The sequence below is a fragment of the Psittacula echo genome (genome assembly GCF_963264785.1).
Source record: "Psittacula echo genome assembly, chromosome: 6".
Taxonomy (NCBI): domain Eukaryota; kingdom Metazoa; phylum Chordata; class Aves; order Psittaciformes; family Psittacidae; genus Psittacula; species Psittacula echo.
This window is the reverse complement of record NC_137743.1, coordinates 61,453,890-61,478,104: the sequence shown is the minus strand read 5'-3', so window position 1 is coordinate 61,478,104 and position 24,215 is coordinate 61,453,890. Positions and strand designations below refer to the sequence as shown.

General features: G+C 47.0%; 1 protein-coding gene across 6 annotated transcripts in view; it reads right to left on the bottom strand.

Annotated features, from left to right (window-relative positions):
- Positions 1-18,711, bottom strand: part of CAMK2G (calcium/calmodulin dependent protein kinase II gamma) — a 125,106-nt gene extending 106,395 nt beyond the window's left edge. The window contains exons 1-2 of one of the 6 annotated variants that reach the window (XM_080621455.1): positions 17,523-18,711; positions 15,619-15,713 (exon numbers count right to left, since the gene is read on the bottom strand). In XM_080621455.1, coding sequence (XP_080477581.1) covers positions 15,619-15,713; positions 17,523-17,587 — 160 coding nt within the window. In that variant the 5' untranslated portion in view covers positions 17,588-18,711. The remainder of the gene's footprint in view (positions 1-15,618; positions 15,714-17,522) is intronic. The other 5 variants (XM_080621451.1, XM_080621450.1, XM_080621452.1 and 2 more) reach the window with 5 other exon arrangements.
- Positions 18,712-24,215: the final 5,504 nt, after the last annotated feature.

The window sequence follows — 24,215 nt, the reverse complement described above, 5'->3', positions numbered from 1 at the left end:
GCTGGATGAGGCCTTGGGTGCCATGGTTTAGTGTGGGGTGTCCCTGCCCATGGCAGGGGGGTTGGAACTAGATGATCTTAAGGTCCTTTCTAACCCTAACTATTCTGTGATTCTGCATGCTCCTAATACTGGTAGTCAGCAGAACACCCTTCTTCACTGCATGCAACATGTTAGGGGAGCATATGTCCACGCAATAGCAACCTCATATTCATCACTTATTTTTTAGCTATTCAAACTAGCTAAGAGATGGAAAGATGCTGGAAATGCTGCCTTGATTTGGTGTTTGAGGGACATGATCAAGAAGAGCAAACTAAATGGAAAATCCTGAGGGCACAGATGAATGTCTCTGCACCCAAGTGCTGAATGACTCCTCTCCGAAAGAGCTAATACCTCTGTCAAAATATGCTCTTCAGACAAGAAGAAACACCAAATCTCAGAGGATTAGAATAATTAGGAAAAAAAAAAAAAAAAGCTAAACCATCTATTTTAAGCCTAAGTTCCCCTAGCGATACTAGGACAACTTTAAATTAAGCACAGCAAGCTGTAAATACAGAACAGGCTATCAAGAATTTCAGTGACAGAAGACTTACAACACACCTATGTGCCACACCAGATATCACCTACAGCAGAGCAAACAAAACACTTCTGTAAAGGGCAAAGTGTGCCATGTAGCAGTAAGTCCACACAGCAGTCAGGAATACCAGATGGGGTGGGGGGAGAGGCAACGTGGCTGCCTCCAGCTGCTGAAGAGTCCAAAAATTTTATCCTGTGTATGCAAAATCCTCAGGTACTTCCAGGTATTGTATAGGAGCGAGACACTGAGAAGACATTTTAAGAGGAAAAGTTTCCACTCAGTAAAGCAACTTTATATGTAAGGATTACTTAAAAACATACACAGAAATGTTTCTAAGCGCTGATAACTTTCCAGACACTATCTAGACAGGGAGTCTCAACATTTCTGTAAGCCAGGCTCCCTCTTGGGCATCTGGCAAGGCTCCACAATGCTGTCTTCATCCCTGCACCCCAGCCACCTGGCTGCCCGGTCCCAACAGCATCAGGCCTAAAAACCAAGTTAATACCCCCACTACTTCAGTCCAAAGCCACTCAGGCGTCTCTGCTCTCCATGCCCTCTTCCAGGAGTAGAGCACAGGCATGCAAGAGCTATCTCCACACCACGAGTTCAGTGTATTAACAGACTACTCCACATGCGCTTTTCTCAGCTCCTACTGCAGGAGATCCTGGTTCCTGAAGCAACAGTCAAGCAACCACTTCCATGGTGCACCAAGAAACCTATTTGGAAACCAAATGCCTTCCTATCCCTACCACTTTAATAATTCCTTACTGAAGGGCTCTTCTGAGCTTGGTTTCCTGATCCATGGAATGAGACAGAAAATTCAAGAGACCTGCTGTGACACAGAGAAGGGAACAGACATCTCCAGAGAAAGAGGAAGGTGCTCCTTAAGCCAACACTGGCACAGAGACCGTGTAGTGTCAACTCATGGCCTCATTCAGCTGGACTCTCTTCTGCCTGTATTACATCCATGCTTTGCTAGCTATAGCTGCCATAAATACCATCTTTTTCAGGTGTTGCAAGGTTCAGATCTGGGGAAGGAGCGATGTTTAAAAAGAATAAGCACACACCTTCTTGTCTAGACCAGGTAATTGGCAGCAACCCAGTGCAACCTAATAACATCCAGTATGAGGAGCAAAACCGCCTGTTAGGGACAGCCCTGTACACCAACACGCAGGTCTGCAGCACTGACATCCCTATGTACAGAACAAGAAAAAGGGCAGAAACAAACTCCAGTGAAGCCACAGAAAGGCTCCTTTTTTTTCAGCTTACCTTTTTCTTTCTTTTTTTCCCCTCCTAAGCCAATTGTGTTGCAACATAATCTATCACCCTAGAAGCTCAGTGTGCTTTTCACAGGGAATAGTGCTGCATGATCATTGTGGCTGTCCCCCTAACCACAGGCGATGTAGTGGTAAGAGACTCATGTCCCCTATGAACACCCTTACAACAGAAAGATCAGGCATGCTAGCAATGAGTTGGGAGCCCTTTCTGCATCTCAGTGACATTTTCATCACCATAACTGGCCACGGGTAGAATATCCCAGGAAGCAAACCCTAAAAATAACTTCTTACAAGTCAGCCAGTCCCCCAGCAAAAGGGGAGGGAGCATTGCTTATACTTGGTTAGCACTATTCCATTATTACAAGAGGGACAATGAATGCCCAGGCAAACAAGAGAGGCAGAGAGGAAACAGAGGAAAAGCAGGTTGTGAATCACACACCGATTTCTCCTGTATCACCAATGACTGCCAATAGGAGATGCTTTCCCAAGTGATAATGAAGAAACTGAAGTAGGAACCTAGAATGAAGTCTGCCCAAAATACTTTTAAATATATTGAAAGAGGGAGCCTTGCCTACTAAGCATTAGAGTGAAAAGAAGAAGTGTGTACTCTCCCCAGCTGCAGCCACCTTTAGGAAAGATCCTGTGGGGCCCTCTCCAGCTCTGGCCCATGGATCTCCAGGTATCCTTGGAGATCCCCATGGGAAGGCATCGCGTTTCCCAGCTACTTAACCATAGAAACCATGGAGGACTTTCTTCACCAGAATACCCTCAGAAACTTGTGGCTGTGGAACCAGCAAGCAATCCTACAAATGCTTTCTGGCATGGCTGATACCCAGGCAGTTTTTCAAAGGGCTTCCACACACTGGAAGAGCAGAACAGCAGGCCATCCACTCCTCAGCCACATGCTCCAAGCCACAGGCTTCCCAACCAGCCCCCTTGACATGCTCCCCAGGGGCTGCAACCCTTGCAGAGCTCCTCTTCAGACAGCATATCTGCCCCACTTGCAGCAGGGCTACCACAGCACATGGCCCCTCTCCCCTCATACCAAGTCACTCAGCAGCAGTCCCCAGCCTGGCGGGTACAAGACCTGCACAGCCATGGCACTCCAGCTGACTCCACCTGTGGGTTTCCTCCCTGGCATCACAGCATCCCCACTGGTCACCAGCATCATTCCCTTGCACCAGCAATTGGCTGCTGTGACAGCCCATGCAGTGGAGGGCACAGTAATACACTTGCGACTCGTGAGGCCTCTGTGCACTCCCAAGTCATGTGCATAAGCTCACAAGCTCTGAATTGTAACAGGACATCCTGTGTGAGAAGGGAGTGTGCACTAAAGACATCCTGACAGGATTAGCCCTAAGCAAACACCTGGTTAGGCTCTGTGGCAGAGTGAGGAAAGCAAAAGCATGACAGGATTTTCTAGGCCCAGGACTGCTGGCCACTGTTCTTTTCCACATGTTTTCCAGCTCCTGGGCAACGGGTGCAGACACAGGCACAGAAAGGAGAGGTTCCTAGCATCAGCGTGGTGCTGCCATCCCTTTCTCCTCCTCCTCCAAAGAAGTCTTTCTGCACAAGTTTCTGTGTGCTGTGGGAAGGACCCAGCCACAACTGCAGACACCGGGCTGGCTTGCGCTCGCTCCCTCTTGATTTACAGAACTTCCCCGCTAACAGCTGCATTGCAGATGAACCCTCTTAAAGTGGACATGCAGTAAGCGAGACAGTAGGGCACAGAGCTGCTGCAAAGGCGATGCAGCCGTATCAAGGACCTCTCCACTGCACACACAGCAACTGAGACCTGTGCAAGAACTCCAGCAGCCCTGTCTCAATCCCACTATGCACAGAGGGCCCTAAAGCACACAGCTTATCAACAACAAATCCCACCAAGTGAGCTCATTTCTAGACACAAGCTTCTTTCCTCTCCCCATCAGCTGATCGCATCAGGTGCTAGTGAGTTTGGATGAACCAGCTAAATAAGTATCAGACTACAGCTGGTTAGCAGACAAGGTAACAGTGTCAGGGAGGCAGGTCTCATCAGTGCCAAGTCACTGCAATGCAGGATCCAGGAATTCAAAGATGCAGAAGGAAGAATATAAATTCCTCTGGCTCAGCCGAGCTGCATGTTTCCTGGTTCACAAGCCAGCCCCCACCACCCCTTCAGATAAGCAACTGCATCGGTGAGACCTGAGTTGTTTCCAAGATGGGGAAGGAGTTTTAGCTGTGCTTTGCAAATGAGAAAAAGCTCAGCAGTTAACATCTGATATTTCATCAGGGACATGAGCAGGCTGAAAAGCCTAAGAAAGCCAAGAAACTTCTTGACCATTTGTGAGGTGGTGCGAGGGAAAGCTTTTTAACATCAGCTTTGGGACTACCAAAGAAACTAAGCATACACAGACACAAAGTTAGTGAAGCATAATGCGCTTCCTTAAGGCTGGGTAACCAGCTCTGCAGCAACATAAACTGCTAGCAGCAGCCAGAGTCACCTGGACTTGTCAGCAATATTTGATAATGGTTATCAAAAAAGCAAACTGCCTTGTTCCTCTGATTTCACATCTCTGGTGCTGAACTTGGCTGGCTGGAGGGGATAAACAAGTGCGTTATGAGAGCTCAACTCCCAGACTGCTGTTGTAGAAGTGCTTCCAAAAGGATGAGCTGACCAACACTTCACTCCTCTACATCATCCTTATATAAAGAGCTAGAGCAATTCAGACGGACAGAGGAGGCTGTGGATCACTGCTCTGCACTGATCAGGCAACACTGAAAATTTTAATCCAGGCAACTTCATAACAAGCAGTAGACGCAACACAATATCCTAATCTGCAGAGCTGGCAGATTCTAGCCGGATGACATAAAAGTCAAACAAAAATGGGCAGAGCTGAAAGTCACTTTTCAATCCTGCAGTCCAAAAATCAGGAATATTTAAAGTAACACAAGAGCTATGAATCACTACTTTAACTTGCACTGAAGAAGCACATCCGTCACGATCAAGCTTTGTCTCTGCACTGGCACCAGTTATAAAATGAAGCTGTACAACTTCAACTCTTCCAATCTGTCCAACACAATCTCAACAGAGGACATTTGATACCCAAAGCTTACACGGAGAGGCCTCGAGGCAGGCAAAATTCAACTTAACAGCATACCAACTCTTTGGGCAAGCAACAGAAAGAACTCCTGCTTGGCATCACTAGGCCATACTCTGTATTAGACTCCAAGAAAACCCTTCCAGCCAGTCCCTGTGGGTTACAGGGGGCACGAAAGACAAATTCATTCTTCCACGTTTACTTTTTCCCCCAGCCACCCTGGGTGATTTCTTGGCACATTACCCATGAAATGTTATACACTTGGATGCAAGGGGGTGGGAGAAAAAGAAAAGGATAAAAACAAGATGCACAGACATTTTCAGAATGGCAGCTGCTTCCCTACAGTAGAAACACTTAAGTATATTTGGCAGGCACCGGAGACCAATACAAGAAGAGGTTTAACAAGCTGTTTTCCCTGCAAAAGCTTCCAGGGCACCCATGCTATTTGCAATCTGAATCTATTAAGTGTGCTCCTGCATCCCAGAAGAAAGCACTTGACTATCCCCTCTGAAGTCACAAGTCAGGTATATGACATCAGGACTCCAGCAGCAAGCACAGCAGCAGGATCAACACACACATCTCTCATCTCCAGAGCTGCAGGGAACTTTACACACTGACTATATTGTGCTGCTCAGACAAGGAGACCCCTCACTCAGAAGCAAGACCATCAACTGCAGACCCCTCTGGAACTCACAACAGATTTGGAATAAAGCAACAAGTTCAGGAAATAATGTCTTTCAAGAGAGAAGCTGGGGTAAAACTGACCCTGAGCTACCTTGTGCTCAGTCCTGCCTCAAAAGAAGAGGAAGGGAAAAAACCAAACCAAAACAAAACAGTGGACTTCTTAAGTTTAAAGATTTCTAGTTCATCTCCCTCCTTTTTCCACCTCAGACCTTAGGCTGTGTCAGCCTGCTTCTCCTTTTCTCCCTGCTCCCTTGCAATTAAGAAAACCTTCTCCTTCAAAGGAGAGTTGTTGTCAACATCAAGAAATGACATTTCTCTCTTCACAGCTATCACTTACCACGGTCTACACCAATTGACTTACCAGAGATGACACAGTAACAGCAGAAGATAAAGCACATCCAAATACTGAGTTACTCCACTAGATAAGCTGCAGCCCACAACAGCTAACCCAGATGCCTAGAGGAGGAATAGAAGGGAAGGGAAAGAATCCTTTCCACAAGCTTTCAGAAACTGGCTTTGGAGGCTTAACATCCCTGTTCTCACTCACAGCCTGTATTCACAGGGGCTTAAAAAGACCACTGGGATTTCCACGATTCAGAAAGACCTACACCATTAATTTCTATAGACATTAATGTCTCCTTTAATAAACAAATGTTTTAAGTTGAAGAAGCCCTTCTAGAAAGAAACTAAATATAATTACCACAATTCTAAAACATTTAACACTAGTATGTGTATTGCTGCTCAGAGGTTTGCCACACATGACCAGAGAAGTCTCTCCTGAAGCAGCCTGCAAAAAGGCACTGTATAACTTACAGTTCTGCGAACAAACAAGTGGTACCACCTGTTGAGCTATGGAGCACTGAAGCCAGTGACCCCTTCACGAGCTCCTCACTCTCCAGCCAACTGCACATCACTAATTCGTCTAGGACCAGTTCTTGTAATGGTTGCATTCCTTCACAAAGGAGGTTGCAGCACAGGGTAGTGATAGGACTTCTCTCAGACTTCAGTGCAGGGAAAACTGCCCAAGCCCACCCTCCATCACACACTACCTGCCCACCACCCAGGCCCTCCCAACAATGCGATCAGCTCTGATACGCAGTGACACCACTCCAGCTCTGGGCAGGGAAACAGCAGGGACAAAAGCAGTACACAGGGTCATGACCAATACTAGCCCTAATAGTGCTGACATGGTTTTAAATCAGACATTTTCAAGGGCAACAGCCTTGTGTTATCAGTAACATTAGCACAGATTGGTTAACTTCGAGTCTGGAGGTTTCAGAATATCAAACTACACTGAAACTGGATTATTTGTACCAACTCTGATGCAGAAAAGCTCTTAGCACAAGGTAGAGAACTAGTTATCTGTGCGTATATGGAATAGAAAAAAAGGCCAGAAAAAGAGAGACACACCAACTTTTCCCACTTTTTCCATCTCACCTGCCAAAACAATGCAAATCCTGGCAATTTACCCAGTGAAAGCGGGGTGCATCTACCCCTCTTCAAAGAGGGAATCTGTCAGAGCAATGTTGCACAGCATTTAGACCGAAGGAAGAATGCCAGTGCACATTCCCACCCGCCATCCCAGCAGCTATAGGAAAGAGGGCCTGGTACTTTTCACTAGGATGCTGTTCTTCGTTAATACATCATCACCCACCCTTCTCCTCCTCCTCCCCTCCCTTCCCTCCTATGAGAAAGTTTAAACCTTTGGCTCGCATGCATCTGGTAGATTTTTCAGTCCCTGTTTGACACTGTGATCATGGCAACAGCCCCCAGAGATAACCCAGCAGCTCTGCCACAGCAGGCAGGCTGCCGCTCTCTGCCTTCTCTGCCGTTGAGCCTTCTGCTCCTTAGGCCTACGAAGGGCACCTTCCTTCCTTTGAGATATGTTTGCAAGGGTCTTGTTCTTCCTTTAAATTAACTTTGCCTTCATTCCCACAATGCCTCCTCTTTTCTCCAAGACATCTCTCAGCTCAATTTTTGGGACGCTGACAGAATCACATTAATGACAGCACTGCAAAGAGAGATGCTACCTTTGCTGCCCTGGAGAAAAAGAGTCTTGTGTTTAAAAGCCAAATCACCTGTGCCTTCTGGCAGAGAGGAAAAATGAGCTAACACCCTTCTCAGAAGCAGGATGCTAATCTGGACTCATCCCAGTGTCACTGCTAAGCAGACCCCAGCCACGGGACAGACAAGGCAGCCTAGGGCTGCAGGTGCTTGGATGACAGCTAGCTCAAGAAGGGAACTCTGGATTGAAGCAGCAGGACAGCGGGTCACCAATCCAGAGAGGTATGTAACTCATGCTCTCAGGAACATAATGCCAAAGTGCTGAGAGTACAGTATCACATCTAGACGCACACACACGTTCTCTGAAAGGTCATCACATTTACTCAACTCACATCTCAGAGACGGGGAATTCTCCTTCTGACTCTGCCAGGAGCAGAGTGAGATGGATCCTGACACCATGAGTAAAGCCACAGTTATCTCCTCCTTTCCTGACCCCATCATAAAAAGGCAAGATACAACATTAACTAGCTCTCCTCACATGTCTGAATTATTCTCAGTCAGCAGTAATTGGGTGCTTACACCAACCATCATCCTCCCCAGTCTGTTCATCTAACAGGTGGAAGCAACAGGAATTCTGCAGTATTCTCTGGGAGGAGAGTAAAGCAGCATTACTAAAGGGATATTTTCAATCACAGCATTATAGATTAATACAATTATTGGTTAAAGTAACCAATCCAGGAGAAACAAATGAACATTCAAAAGAAATTAAAAATTAAGACAGGAAGAAAAGGGGGCAGAGAGCAACAGGCACAAAAAAACTATGAGGCATCAAAATCTAACAACTATAGACTCAGTTTCCCCAGGCAGCTAAATCCATGCCTCACTGGCCTTTGGCTATCCTCAGTGTTCAAAAAACTTGTTTCTAAGATACTGCCAGCCCATTTCTTCAGAGGTATGATGCTGCTGCTGCTCTCCAAAAGTCATATAGGCAGCAATACCAGAATGCTCGGGGAGCCATAACCGTAGTATACGGTGAAATTTAAATACACAGTGAATTTAAGAAGGTACAAAATGAAGTCAGCCTAACTCAGAAGACCCCACATTTGAAGCGGTAAGCCCACTGTCATAAGGGCCAGCAGGAACTACAGTTGTTTCAATTACAGCTTGACATTTCCTCCATACACTAAAAACATCCAGTGAGCACCTCAGGATTTTGAGCGCACATTTGCCCATCAGAAGCCAGTGCACCTCTGCTTTCCCCAAGATGACTGTTCTGAGCACTGACATCACTTCTGCTGCAGGCAAACACACAACGAGGTGAGATACTCCGCATTTCTTTTTACAGCATTCAAAGCTTCTTTCCTGAGCTGGTGGATCCTGGTGCCAGCTGATGCAGCCCTCTTGCCCTGGCCAAGCCAACAGCAACAGCCCACTCTATAGTCAAACACTTACAAATTAACATTTTTTGTAAAGTCCATTATCTTGGTGAGAATCAGGAACTTTCAGGAACAGAGGAACACAAACATCTGAAACACCAGAACAGGTGATAGGCCAGAATTAATGGAAAAGGGGGTGATGCCTTGCTTGTGAGAGTTATGAGCCAGGCACATGGCACTCATAGGTGGAGAGATATTTTTTTCCTTATTAGCATGCTTCCCTTTAAAAATTGTTTTCACCCAATCTGCAGAGCCAGGAAAAATAAAACACTCTCAGGGCATGGAACACAACAAGAAGATTGTCATAGTCCTCTCTGGAAACAGTGGTGCTAGCCCTCTGTTCTGGGGGAGGGAGGGAGCACTCTGCAGAGATTTCTTCATGATGAAGCCTCCTCTGACCGTGACAATTTTGGTACTGTCCAGAGAACAACTAAATTTGGAGGCAACGAGATTTCCACACTGCACCCCAAAACCACCACCAGCACCACAAACAACAAAGTAGAAACACATAGCTTTTGCACCGCATCCTTCTCACAAGAAATTCAAGGGGCTCTCCCTGTCCCTAACATCTGCAGTGCACTCAATATCGCACTCTTCACTGAAGGGACACCTGGAAATATCTCAGTTGTAGCTCGCTGGTCAAATGAGAGCTGGTAAATGCTCTAGAGCCAAGGGCTTTGGGACACGTGCAGGAGTTAGTCTAATCACATTTCTGCCATACACAAGTCCAGTTTATATTGGGAAAACACGAAACCCGACTCTCTCGCCAAGCCCCTTTCTCCAACCTCATGCGGAGGCAGTAGGAGCTCCTGCCCAATCTGTGTGCCCACTGCCCCCCCTCCTTATTGTTAATGCTGGAAATTTAATACTTAATGTGACCACTGAGAAGACAGACACGAGCTGAAATCCTGTCTGCTCTGTTCCAGCTCCTTTATAAAATATACAGCGTAAACTGAGAGGCAACCTGGGGTAACCCCAGCCAGCGCTGTCACCCACAGCGGGAGGAAGCCAGCTTCTGGCCATAGCGAGCCACAGCAAAGCAAGGTGTCCAGCGCTCGCCGCCCTGCCAATCTCTGCCGGCTCTCACACCAGGGCGCTCTCCTGCCTGTACCGATGCTTTGAGGCAGGCAAAAAGCCAGGCTGACCGACCCTCGGTGGCCACCCAGCAAGCTCTCAGCCGCAGCCTGCCCCCTAAGGTCAGGGTCTCTCCTTTCACACACACCCCTCCTTTTCTCCAGACACCTCCGACAGTGAAATCTCTCCTGGTGACATACACTGCTCGAACCCTTCCTCCCCTGAGCAGGGGCTGCAGACGGAAGGGAGGAGGGGGAGACAGGTCTGCCGGTGGGAAGCAGAGGGCTGCAGTTTCTGACATCAGCAGAGCAGCCCCCCCGCCACTCCCCGCCACACGCATGTGTGCTGCGGTGCAGAGCGCAGAGTTCAGCCACTCGCCATCCACGCACCCGCCCACCGGCCGATTCCTCTCCTGCAGCCCCCTTCCCGCAGCACCCAGCCCCTCACGTTCACCCCACCACACACACTGCTCTGGGGGGTGCAGCACTCCGGCTCTGCTCCTAAAATCCCTCCGGGTGTGCAAAAAAGTCCTCAGCCATCGCTGCAGCTAATCTCCTACATGTGCTCTCTAATCACAGCATCTCTCAGACTGCTTGCTGGCAGCAGAAGGGAGGTGGAGAAGCTGGGGCACAGGGAAGCTCTTCACACTCAGCCTAAGGCCCACCCTGCAGAAAGGGCAGCTCCTCTCCCACACGGAATGACCAGACTTGATTTGGCTGCTCAGCAACTACAGCTGAGCAGACAGGGTTTGATTTGCTGTCCTCTGCAAGAAAGGACATTTGTCCCCAGCCTACAAACACAGACACGCACAGAGGACGCCTATTACAGGACACTGCTACACGAGTTGGGATTTGCGCTTCAGCCATCTGTGACCGGTGTGCTGGGCTTCCCTGCTTTCACACAGAGAGGATTTGCCAGGCTGCAGTGCACCACCGCTGCACTCTTCCAATCCGAGCGGCTCTGCTGGAGCTCACAGAGGACTTCAAACCACAGGAGCACTCCAAGACAGTCCTAACTCAAACATCGGCTAAGAATGTTTGCAGAGCAGATCAAGACCGATGTTAGGAACTGATGCTGCTAAACCTCCTCCACAGCATTCAAGCTCAACTTTTCAGTGTCCAGGGAAAACTACTACTGACACCTCCAACAAAACATACTGTAAAGCCCAAATCAGCAACCACTATGGAACTGAAAGCCAGGACAAGAGGGGTGTATGAAAAAAAGCTGAGTTGGAAGTGTAAAGAGAGAGTTCTTTTCCTGACAGGGATTGATACACAGAAGTAATTCCCTGCTCCTCCCACAATCCACATAATCTCCTACAGGAACAACAACAAAGTAACTGGTAGACTGCAAATTTTTACCCGGTTTACAGATTTGGAAAGAAGGGGAGCAGGGTGAGAATCCACCTCTTCATTCCACAGGCAAGAGCAAAGCCATGGTAAGGAGAAACAGCAAAGCAGTCTGACTTCCAAGACAGCTGCTTTTCACTTTTTTCATCAAGAGATGTCACTTGCAAGAGTTGAAAGACAGGTTTTCGGCAGTAAATGAAATTTAACAACAGATGCAATGCAGAGGGATTTCTCTCCCCACACCTAAAAAACAAAGGTGGTGTTAAGATCTTACTGCATGTAGGGATAGAATCACTACATCCCCTATGGTATAAACAACATCCTAAAAATTATCACAGGATAGAACTCTGCCTGCCTCTTTCCAGTGCAGGACTATCTCTTGAAGTATATGCTCAACAGTCAAATACTGGGTATTTCCCTACTGTTACTAAAGCTACTGCTTCTCTCCTGATCCTTTTTTCTTTGGTAACTGCAAGCAGTTTTACTTTATTTGAAGTTCACTGCTGCCTAGGAACTGAAGCACTGCTTGCTACGCATTTTCATGTTCAAAAAGTATTCTGGTGACACTTGCAACACAACTTCAAAAAAAATTAGTTATTGCTTCCCTCTACCCATAGCTTCGGTAAAAACCTGTATGTTCAATCCCATAAGAGTTTCAGATGACTGAAGCATCGTATGCGTAATAACCACTGCTCTTACATGTCAGCTGAACGCTCACTAAGGTGAAGTCTGTTTCCCCTCCCTTTCCACAAGCATTTGGCCCCTGTTTGACAAAGTTCTTGGCATAGTCTTCACTGGGCAGTCTTAAGCATCACACAAAATGAGTAATATGAATAATAACAAATACTTCATTAAAGCTGAAATATGAATTTTAATCTAGACCAGCTCTTAGTGACATGATTCATTAAAAAAGAGAGAGAACAGGCACCCAAAAATCATAGACAATAGAGAAACAGAGACTCTCCCCTCAACATCTGACTTTGTATTTTACGAAGGGTGAAGCTTACAAGAGCAAAGTTGTTAGGATTGCCCTTCATAAATACCAGCACCACCTTCATCCTCCTTGTTTTGAGAGACAAGCCCTTTAACAGCACCATGCCTCTTCAATGCTATATTGCTCTAAGAAAAGAGTTTCATAAACATGCTAGATAATACAGAACCCTCTGAAAGAAAACAATTCACCCTGAAGTGTTCCTCTTCCTCCTTTTCTGCTACATACAGCAAGCTGTTCAGCACTTCCCAGCTGGCTATCTAATATTTCCTTATCAAGAGTCTTAAAAAATAAAGGTAACAAGAAGTACTGCGGAAGAGAGCACAGCTTCATTACCCTTTTCCTCTACATAACCTAGGGAAGCACTACAGCAGCAGGGAAGCAGCAATGGGCTGGACATATACACAGCAGCAGCAAGATGCTGGCTCTTGAAGTAGCAGTTACTAAATGAGGTATGTACGCAGGTTCAAATTCTGCTAGAGAAGGTACAAAATGTTAAATGTAGCCAAGCTTAAGCTGGAGAGGAGCAGGCTGTCCAACGATGAAATATCCTGGCCCTGTGACCAAGCCTAGAATAAAGCCAACAACGCGGGAGGCAGGTGAAGAGGGTGGGTTAACCTGCACTACAGACACGTATGCAACTGGGCATGCAGGAGAGCCTCGTCTGTATTGCTGGGCAGAGACGTGACCCCCAGGGGAGAAGTGCCAGCTCAGGGAAAGGAAGCATCAAGCAACGTATATCCAGGATACTGCAGAATTAACGCCGTAATTCTCCTCCTGCGGGAGACAGCTTTTCTAAAATGCCTTTCCCGGAGACTTTCATTTTCAGGTTGCTGAATCGAATCTCCCTAATCACTGATTTACAGCTGCAGTGTCTAAATAGCAAGCATTTCTCCTTCAGTGCTTTAAAGACCTATTCCAAGGTGAATTCATTAAGTTCCCATCAATATATTCAGTCCCTTTTTGTACTAACCACTTGAGCTATCAGCAAACACAGCTGGAATAACTGAGGAACCCATATATTCAGCTGAAGTCATCATTCACTTTTCACTGTAAATGCACATTCTTCAGCCCTCAGGTAAGACTTCAACGAAATCTGATCTGTCCCTTGTTTCAGATATTGTTCTGAACTAGCAGAAACATCCATTTCCTTTCTTGGCTCTCCTCATACTTGCCCTCTACCTAACCAATACCTTTGTACGTCATTACTAGCTGCCTCAAGTTACGTAGCTGAGGACCAGGCTAGTATCCTCAATGTATTTTATTTATAGGAACATGTGAAATCTAGAAAGTAAATAGAAAGATCAAAACATGGCCTGTATTCACCCAAACTTACTCTTCCTACTTGCTGGGTCATAGCAGTGTCATCACCTTAATATGAGAAACAATTAGAATCTATGTATCCCTTCCTCTGTAATGCATTAGGTGCCCGAACACTTAAAAACTGACTCAATCAGTTCTTCTATGACATATTCTATTAGTATGCTTCTGAATTTTCTTTCAACTGAACTGATTCTGCAGTTTTGCTCATTTTTCTTGTCTCCAGAGTTAACTTCAATACCACCTTCTTTGTAGGAAACCAGTTTCTTATTTGAAATCAGTTTATCAAGCTACTGGCATCTCAGAAGATGGCTCTCCTAAGAGTTAGTCCTCACTACAGGATGGATGGAGAACTCTGCAGAGCGAACATGTCATTAACGGCCGTCAGCAGAGCAAAGCAACCCTTCAAACCTCTCCCATATTAAGTTGAACTAATTTTGAACTCAAGAGATTGGATATCCCACCTACATCAGCAGGCACTGTCACCTGACTATGGAGGAATGCTAATTCTAACAGGATCTGCAGCCACCAACTAAACAATCTAGGGCTCCACAGGCTGGTCCCCAACACGACCTCACTCAGGAAACAACACATTATCGAATACTCTTGCTTCCACAAGTCAAAAAAGAAGAAACAAACCAACCTTCACAGCATGGCACTCTCGATTTCTCACACTTCTTCTCCATGCTAACTACACTATATGGAAATTTTTCACCATTCTTCAAGCCGTCTTCTGCTCTCATCATCACATTTTGCATTTCAGCAAAAAAGAATATTCTATTTTTCTCTTTTATATGGATTAGGCAAAACATTCTTCACTTCTAAGTCATTTATCAAGATCATTTGCTGCTTCTTCTTGTCTTTCCTTTTATTTCTCAGTCATCCTCCTTACTAAACCATCTATTCAACTAGCAAGACAGTCAAGGGCCTAATACATTAATTTTGTCAGATCTGAAAGGTCTCTAAGGACTTTGATCTTGTCTTGTTCACCTCTTCTAGAAAACAGTCACCTCTGGCATCTCAACTTGTTGCACACTCTGCTTTCACCATCATGTACTGCAGTTCGGTTTCTCTCATTCTCTCCCTCATCCACTCCACTCTTGAAGCAACTAATCCCTGTAAGAGATTGCCTACACACTAGAAGATACACATTCACAGCATTATACAAGCTACACTACCCTTTGTGCATCTCTGGAAAACAGAAGACCCACAGCTTGGGAGCAGAGTTTAGTCTTTTGAAAAGAAAAACAAATCTTCAGTCTGGTTTCAGGTTTTTAAGTCTCCAGGAATAACAAAAGCAACAAATACTTGTTCTGATTTATTGAGAAGTCAAATTTGCAAGATTTCTGCACTCAACCTACTTCTGCCTTTGAAAGCAAACTTGATGGTTTCCAAACACACCACGTTTGACTACTGCATGAAAGTAGCAAGGCATATAGCATGTATCCTTAAAAAAGAATAATCACACCTCTTCGGGTAAGACAGATCTAGCCAAATTCCGTCTGCAACACTTCTCTTTATTATGAGTGATTGGTACACTTACACGTCAATAAATCTCCCATAAACATACCTCTAGCTAGGCTTGCAGAAGAAAGATCTCAAAAAGAAAAAAAGAGAAAGCCACAGAGTATCCATTTCCAGATACAGGAATTTTTCTATCATCTTGCAACACCTCCTTGCAACCTGCTCTTTGCCACACAACTCAATTACTTTGTAACGCTGAAATAATGACTGAGACAAGCAACTGCAGGTCCCTTACACTTATCACAGCTTCATCTCCAGCGAAGTATTTTCTGCTCATGGAAGGGAGAAGGGAACATCAAGAGACTAACCTCTGGCTGACAGCTTTTTGGTGTTGATGATTTTTGCAGCATATTCCTGTGATGAACTTTTCTTTACACATCTGCGGACCACAGAGAAGGCTCCCCTGGAAAAAAAATACAGAGGGTAGGAGCTCTGAAACTGAAAATGAGAATACAATTGCAGCAATTTCTAACCCCAGAGAGGATCGGGTTAAGGACAGAAGACATGCAGAGGATGGAAGTGACAGATGAGAAACTGAAGAAAAGTGCATGCTGTCTGATCAACAAATATAACCTAGTCTATATGGTACTGAAGCCCCCTCCCAGACAGCACAGTAAGAACAGCACACCATGCAGGGAGAGAGGACTCATACAGGCACAGAAACGGGACGTGAAGGGATTGATGAACGGGAGACGATGCTGCAAACACTTGCCAGTAAGTCCACCTCCCAAAGACAGTATCCTCAGCAGTTATATCAGACAACCAGGTCTCATTTCAACCATGTTCAAGTGCCAGCTTGGTCACAAAATCGCTGCAACACTTTGCAGAAGTAAGTAGTTCTCTTACATCTCCCTACCCACCTACAAAATGGAGATAAGCATGTACCTATTAACGAAGCATGTAGGAAGCTATGAGGCTTCGTACATTTTCTCAAGCTGGAATTATTGATATTATTACAACTATTCCAAAGAGCCATCTGGAGAAGAGGTCTGAGAGAAAGGGAAGAAGGATTTCTGTGAGGAAAAAAAGAGATACTACAACACACCAAGGTGAAAAGATAGGGACTCAGAATCTACAGGACTACACAGCTGAGTGCTTAAAAGCAGTTCCTTCTGTTCAAAAACAAACCAAAACCTGACACAAAACCCACAACAAAGCAGAGTGGGAAAAGAATAACAACTGGCCTTACAGGAAAGATCTGAAAAGGCCATATTAGAGAAAATTGGCAGAAAATTTCAAGTCCTTCAGACCAGGAATGTGAACCTGCGTCTAAGGACAAATGTACATATTTAAAGTATAAGAAAGAGGAACAGAACCTGCACAAGGACCCCACAAGACAGTCAGCCCTACAGAGAGCCTAAAATAGGTTGAATCCTCACGATACTGCAGAGTCCTGCCTTTTTCTCCCCTTCCTCAACCTCTACATACAAACCAATGAGCAGCAAGGTGAGCACCAGCACCGGGGCCCGGGCTCAGTGACACACAGCTGCAGCAGCGTGGGGAGGGACGGGGACACCGGGCTGGAGAGAAGAGATGCAGCAGAGCCCAGCAGTTGGTACAGGGAGGGAGGGAGGGGAAAAGCAGCAGCACCCGGGAAAGCACTGTCCCTACATTCTACCCCGGTCATTGCTACGCCGCTTTCCTGTCCCGCGGGGTGCCCCTGCAAAGCCCCGTCCTAGGGTGCAGCAGCAGGTCTGCCAATGCAGAGACAAGTGCGGAGAGAGGGAGGGAAGGAGAGAGAGAGGGACAAGCGCGGTGCAGCAGCATCTGGTCCTTTCACAGGGACAAGGAAGTGGGGACTGAAGCATCTCAGAGTGGCGGTAAGAGTAGTGTGTCCCAGCACAGAAACAGTTGAAGGGAACTGCAGTGTGCAGCAGGGAGACGGTGTGGGGAAGAGAACGCGGCAGCCTGGTCCTGAGGAGGGCAAGAGGGAAAGAGGGAAAGTCCCGGGGTGCAACAGGAGCGCGCAGCCCGAGGCCGGCTGCGGGGACAACCCATGCAGCGGCGGGGACGACCCCGGGGCGCAGAAACACCTTTCCTTCCAGCGGCGGTGCCGCGGGGTTGGAGAGCGGGATTACGGCGCGACAGCTAATCCTCCTCCGGCTCCCGGCAGAGCCGGGTGGCCGGCATAGGGCTCCCCGGCAGCGCCGGGGGGTCCCGGGGCCGAGGCGAGCGGCGGGGCGCGGAACGGGGCGCGCAGCGGGCTCCGTACTTGCCAAGCTCCTCGTAGAGCTGGTACTCGTCGGTGAAGCGGGTGCACGTTGCCGTGGTGGCCATGTTCGGGCTGCGGGAGGCTCAGCGCCGCTGGGGCATGGGGCAGGGCGGCCGGGACGGGCCGGGCGGGCGCGCTGCTCGGCGGCCTCCCTCCTGGCTCGCTGGGGCGGCGCGGGCTCCCCCCGCGCCCGGCTCGGCGCTCCCCACTCCGCCGTGCACAGTCACCGCTCGCCGGGGAGGGGAAGGAGGCTGAGCCTGGCCAGCACCGCGAGAACTGGCTCGGAGACACCCCGCGCCGGCCCCCTCCCTCCGCCGGCCCCGGCCCGCCGCGGGGTGTGACCGCCGGGGGCGCTCCCGGGGCGCCCGCAGCGCCGTCGCTAACGCCACCGCCAGCACAGGGGGCTGCAGCCGGGGCGCGGCCGCCTCCTCCCGCTTGCCGGAACGGGCACTGCAGTCAGCGGCCCCGCGCACGGGGGGAGGGAAGGGGCAGACTGCGGCGGGCTCGGCGCCGTTCCCGCTCGCTGCGCTCCGGCTGGCAGCCTGCAGAGCCGGGAGGGGAGCCCCGGCCGGGCGCACCCGCGGGTGTTTCTCTTAACTCCCCCCGCGGAGGGCGGCGGGCCGAGGCTGCAGCGCCCGGGGCCGAGAGAGCCGCGGCCGGGTAAACTTCCTGCGTGCAGCGGGGGGGCCGCCGCCCTCGCCCGGGCACACGTCAGCTGGGCTGATGCCGGGCGACCCGTTCCGTGCCTGCCGCGGCCCTACAGGCACTGACTGCCCGGTGTCGTGCTTCGGCCGGCGGAGCAGCCGGTGGCGAGGGGAGGAAGAGGCAGGTCGCGGCCGCTGCCGACCGCAGCCCGAAGCCACCGCCCGCGCAGGGACCCGTCGCTCGGCCTTTTCCCCCCGCGGGAGCGGGAAGCAGAGCCCCGCGTCCTCGTGCCCATGATCCGCCTCGGGTCGCGCCAGGCGCGCTCCCAGGCCGCCCGAGCCGGTGGGTGCGTGTGGGAGTCCCCTAGGAAATCAACCATCTGGTGCACAGGTAGAGCCGAAACACGCCAAGTGCCTTGAAACTACTAAAGAACGAGACCCGGCATTCGCACACACGTATGGTTTATGGTGATGGGACTTGGACGCAGCAGGCAAAGAAATCATCGGTCTCCAGCTGCAAAAGAAAACAAACCAGCCTCTGTTCTGCCTCTAATAGCATACCATCTGAGAGCGCTGTCTGCAGGGCCTTTATAAACAAGTTTATTTTCACCTTTTACTTGAGTCTGTCTCTGTCTGAACAATTGCCAAATCTGCTTAATCTGCAGATTTATATAGGGCTGTCACGAATCCAGCCAGAGAGGGAAGGGCTGCTCTGGCCTCTCCTGCACTACTGGGAGCACGAGCTGTGCTAAGAACATACAGATAAGTGTACCATAAGCCAGGAACAGTATCAGACTGATCCAAAAATGAAAAGTGCTGTACCATGTATTCCTGCTTTACAACTAGCCTATGAAAGCATCGTGTTATTCAATCACATAAAAAGCAGTGACAGCAGCCACCAACATATCCTCCCCCCCCCCCCCCCCCCCCGCTTCCCATCCCCAGGTTAAATAGAGCCAGACCAGTGCTGCAAAGTCTACACCTCAGTGATGCAGTAGGCAAAAATTCACCCAGCCTGTGCCGAAAGTAGATACCAAAAGTAGGGCAACATAACAGTAGCATTACAACAAAGCACTACTTCTAGAAGGTGATTATGAAACAACAGCATTCTGCATCTTACACCATGCCAGCATTTAAACCTGGAAATCTGCTGACCCAGCAGAAGAATTCAGAGGACCAACAAATGATCTATCCAACAGGTGCTGATCAGTGAACCTGCCTCCTGCCCAGCTAAAACTGCTCCAACAGCCTTAATCAGCAGTCCACCAGTTCCTCTAACAACTAGTAGAGCTGCAGCCGAGGAGGAAAGCAGTCCTTACCCCACGGTACTTACCAAGGGCACTGTCTAGTAACAGACTCCTGTGGGAGATGTGGTGGTGGCCAATATTGCTGATAGGCAACCTTCAGTGCACTTCTGCTGTCCAAAATTAATTGGGTGTTCTTCATGCAGGAAAAATGAGCTGCTAAGTTTCTGTTGAGGTTACACTAGGTGATGTGGGTCAAGATATATGCAACCCAGGCACCTATGGTAGAATGTACGGAGCAACTGGCACAGGATTCTGCTCCGCTCTTTGTTCCTCAACACAAAAACTGAGGATGGATGTTCAAGACCAGATTTTAGCACTCTGTGCTGAATGAGTAGCCAGAGGGAAAGAATCTAACTTTTGTGCATTTGTCCTGTGTCACGACAAACCAAGCGAAGATGATGAAGATGGTAAGGGGTATAAGCCACAACAAAGAAATACAGCAACAGGAGAGGTTTACCTAAAGCTACATATTAAACTGAGTGAGACTCTGCAGTTGAAAATCATTTTAACTGGACCTGAGGACTGTTTTGTGCCCTACACAAAGCACCCCATGATATTTAAGTAGCCCTGATTGCAGTGAACTCATAAAATACATAAGGAACATAAAAAGAGGGAGACAGAAGAGGAAGTCTCTCATCTTCAGGTATTACAAGGAAAAGTGAGGTCTGGGAATCAGAAAGGAAACAGAGAAGCAAGCGTAGAAAGAAAAGCTAACCATGTGTTATGCATAGCAAGTGCTAGAGAAACAGATTGCTAACCGAGAAACTTGTGTTAAGTGAGAAGTGAGATATAAATTGAGTGACAGACTTGATTAAACCAAGTATTGAGTGGGAGACTAAATTATGGGAGTAGAGTTTTCAACAGGAATGTAGACAAAATGAAGCAGGAGGAGGGGTGGCAATATGGGTAAGAGAGTATTGTGTCAACAGAAAGAAGTAGTGATGTTCTGGCTGACATAGCAGTCTACTTGTACTGAGGGTAAAACTGCAAACAGAGTGAATCTTGAACGGTGTCTGGTCAGAATAATGTTGTAGGGACCAAAAATATCTGAAGAGTAAGAAATGGTTTTGAGAGAGCCTGTGCACTAGTAATGGAAGACTCAGCTAATGATCAGTGAGTGAAATTCTGACCTCAGTTATATGCAGGATGGAAATCAGGAAGTAACACCTTCCTTTTAGTATTAGCCAGCTGCAGATTTCATGTTTGCAGAGTAGCAGTTGTGGTCTCCATCTTTTGAAGTAGCACAGGTTGGCTTATACAGTACATGGAACTGTCAGGGATCTGCGAGGGATTAATCTGATTTTAATAACTGAAGCTGAGTAAGAGGCACTAAAGAAGGTAAGTAAAATGCAAAGGATTTAATGCAAAGCCCATGGGCATAAATGGACATTTCCTCTGATGTTAATGGACTTTGGATCAGGTCCCATCTGTCCATGGAGCCTAAGGTCAACTTTGGCATGTTGAAGAATGTCTGTGGGAAGACAATAACACAAAGCTTTGGTCTTTAGGGAAGCTGAGTAAAGGACTAGAAGATGAATTCACAGAAACTAACTGGAGTTCAACCTGCTGTGGAAAATGGGAAGGATGCTGGAGAACCTGCACCACAGGATCTTTCCAGCAAGGTTGAGCAAACCAAAGGGCAGTATGTGAGCTAAGTGGAGCAGTGCTGGCTAGCGCCAGGTATGAAGAGAAGATGTAAGCAAAAATAAAGGACCAAGGAAGGGCAAGGATGGGTGGAGTTAGAAATCAGTCTGGAAGAGTGAAGGCAAGAAGCAAAAAGAAATAAGCAACAAATAAGACGAGTAGGCATATTTTTGAAACAGACATTCTCTGGTTTTCAGCTATTACCTTGAGGTCCCACAAAGAAGCAAGTAATTTTCTTCTCTATGCCTCTGCTGTCCATTCTGTTTATAAATCAGATAAATCAGGTTCCTTTAATGTGCCTGGTTGTTCTTGTCCTTTTCCCAAACTGAGTTCACTTGTTACCTCTGAAAAATCACGATTCAAATGAGCCTAAGTGGATTTGTAGGTGTAGCTGATAAAAACAAAAAGTAGCATGCATAGAAGGAAGGTTGGAAGGACAGGAGCTTTTTAGTAAGTGAATATAAAATTTATATTTGAAATAAACGTTAAGGGTTCTGGAGAGAAGCAAACATTAAATTACCCTATTAGTACAGACTATTCAGCCATCTATCTAATTTAGTGTCTTGTCTTCAGTAGTGACCTATTCCAGATGACAAATATGAGGGAGGGGAAACAGGAGGGGATGAAAAGAAGAGAGAGAAGGAGAAAGAAAAGAAATCAAAAAGGCCCATAGAGATATGTATAACTGTAACCCACATGCATCCTATGCACTGCTCAATTAGAGAATAGCTTTCCTTCTGGCCCCAAGCTGATGATCAAAATATGCCCTGAAGCACAAGGGTTGGTAGCCCTTGTAATTTTGATCCTAGCTTGTGTCAGTGCACATGCTATTCTGCTTCATGTCAATGCTTAATCCTTTTTGATACTTACTAAGCTACTAAGTCAATAATATCCCATGGCACTGAGTGTCGCATGTTAATTATATGGCTCATAAAACATATAACCTGATATCATTGCAAATTTGTTCTATTTTAGTAGCACTGAGCGCTCTCTCCTGTGAAGAGACAGGGCCAGTAGATATGTCCAAATGGCCAGCCCTGTTCTATACATCTCTGCTCTCCAGAGCTGTGGGTCAGTGCCCCCTGGGCAGTTCAGACACAGGAGGGGGTAGCTGTGGTCTGGCAGGGTCTTGGTGCCTGGGTGCCCTGGGGAGGCCCTGTGTGCCCAGCTGGTGGCCTGCCTGGTTCCCCAGCTCCCACAGTGACTCATGGGGACACACACCATTCACTGAGATCTTTGTGAGCCACTTAGGCAGGAGACATTTTCCTCTCAGCTTGAACTACTTGTGATTTTGGGTGTCAGAAGTGCAGGTTAGGTTCCCAGCTAGGAAAGGGAAGCATTTGGTACACATTCAGCTCATTTAGCTGCCATAAGCTCCCTCCACACAGTCTTTTCTCTGGAGCCTTAACCTACCTTTACTGAGGGATCAATACCAGGTTTATTGACCAATTTCACAGCCTGTTCTGGATTTCTGCACAAATACACAAGATATAGACAAAGCCTGGTGGAAGATAAAACATGGAAAGTCTTGAAGAGCTGAGTACTTCACATGCAGACCCGGAATTTATGTTTCTTATCTCATGAAAATCCAAGTCCCTCCAATATTAGCCCGAGCTCTAGGTTAGAAACCGAGAGAGCTCCAGAAAAGTAGCCTTTCCAGCCTCTTCTTTGAAGCTTTCCTTGCTAGAGGGACACCACCAAACGATTTCTGAATGCTGAGCTGCAATGTCTACTGATTGCTGTCATAACTGAGCAGTTCCATAAAATATTTATGCTTTTATCATATCTAAACTATCCTTTGAAATGTATCAGTAAGGCCCTATAGAAAACACCAGCAGGGAATCTATAGCAATATTAATAGTACTGCTTTCAAAGAATTTCAAGATTTCACTCCTGTCTTCTTAAAAGTGGCTGATGTCAATGGTTAATCAGGTGAAGAGCAGAGTTTCCCACCATTTGTATGGCAACAAGGTCAGGTTCCATGAATTCCCCTAATAATTAGCTATTAACAATAACTGATATGTTGAAATCACCCTCAGATGAGCTTAGCCTCAAAAGGTTTCATGTCTGTTGCCTCCCTTGGTGGATGGATGACAGAGAAGCAGATTTTTTTGCCTCACCAGACCAAGTGAACAGCTCTGTGTGTCCAGTGCCAAGTGTAGCTTAATACTGTCTTTAGGTGGCTCCACTGTCACCAAAGGGTTACTGTATGGCTATATGATAGAGGGCATATCTTGAACATTCATTTGAATATGGCCATTGTGGTGGAATGTCCAGGGGCTATTTTAAGATTCACATTGTTTGTTTAAACAAGATTGCATGACTCAATGACCGTTATGTAAAGGGTGAACACAGATTTCTTCCTATATCCCAGATATCTCCATCAACTTAAAATATTGTGTGGCATTATACATCCACCGTACTGAATGGTATTGATTACTGAATGAAGACTGAAAACTCATACCATATCCTGGGGTGAAAGTCTCCCTCATTTTTAAAATCAGGCCTCTGCAAGGGGGAGGTTAATACTACAAAAAAGATGGCAAATGGACAGTCCTCATGAGCTGAATACTGTCTTTCACAGTTGAGAAGAATATGAACAAGCAACTCCCTCGTTGCTGTGAGCCACCCATAACCAAAAGGAATGAGAAATGAGCAGTTTGGTTGCTGTGGATCAGTCATTGCCATCTATTGCTACTGCGAAAATAAAAAAAAAGATTTGCATTTAGTGCCAGCTACAACTAATTTTGTTTCTTTGCTTTTTAAAATGGAGCACTGATCACTGGGAAAACCTCCAATTTAACTCTCACCACCAAAGTCATCACAACATTTCACCTTTACTAGCTCTGTTTGAATTCAACTCAAATGTAAGATAAACTTCATCTATTCTCACACTATCCATCTTCCAATTCCTTCCTCTTGTCACCTCAGTTGAATTTACGGCACAGTCCTTTGGGAGATGATAAATTTTTCAATTAAGCTCTCAGTTAGGTCTTGATGTAAAAGCCTGGATTGTTGTCCTAGTATAAGAGTGCTAGACACCAAACCTACACTAAAATGTATGCGGACACTTGAGGTTACAAAGAGACCAAATCATT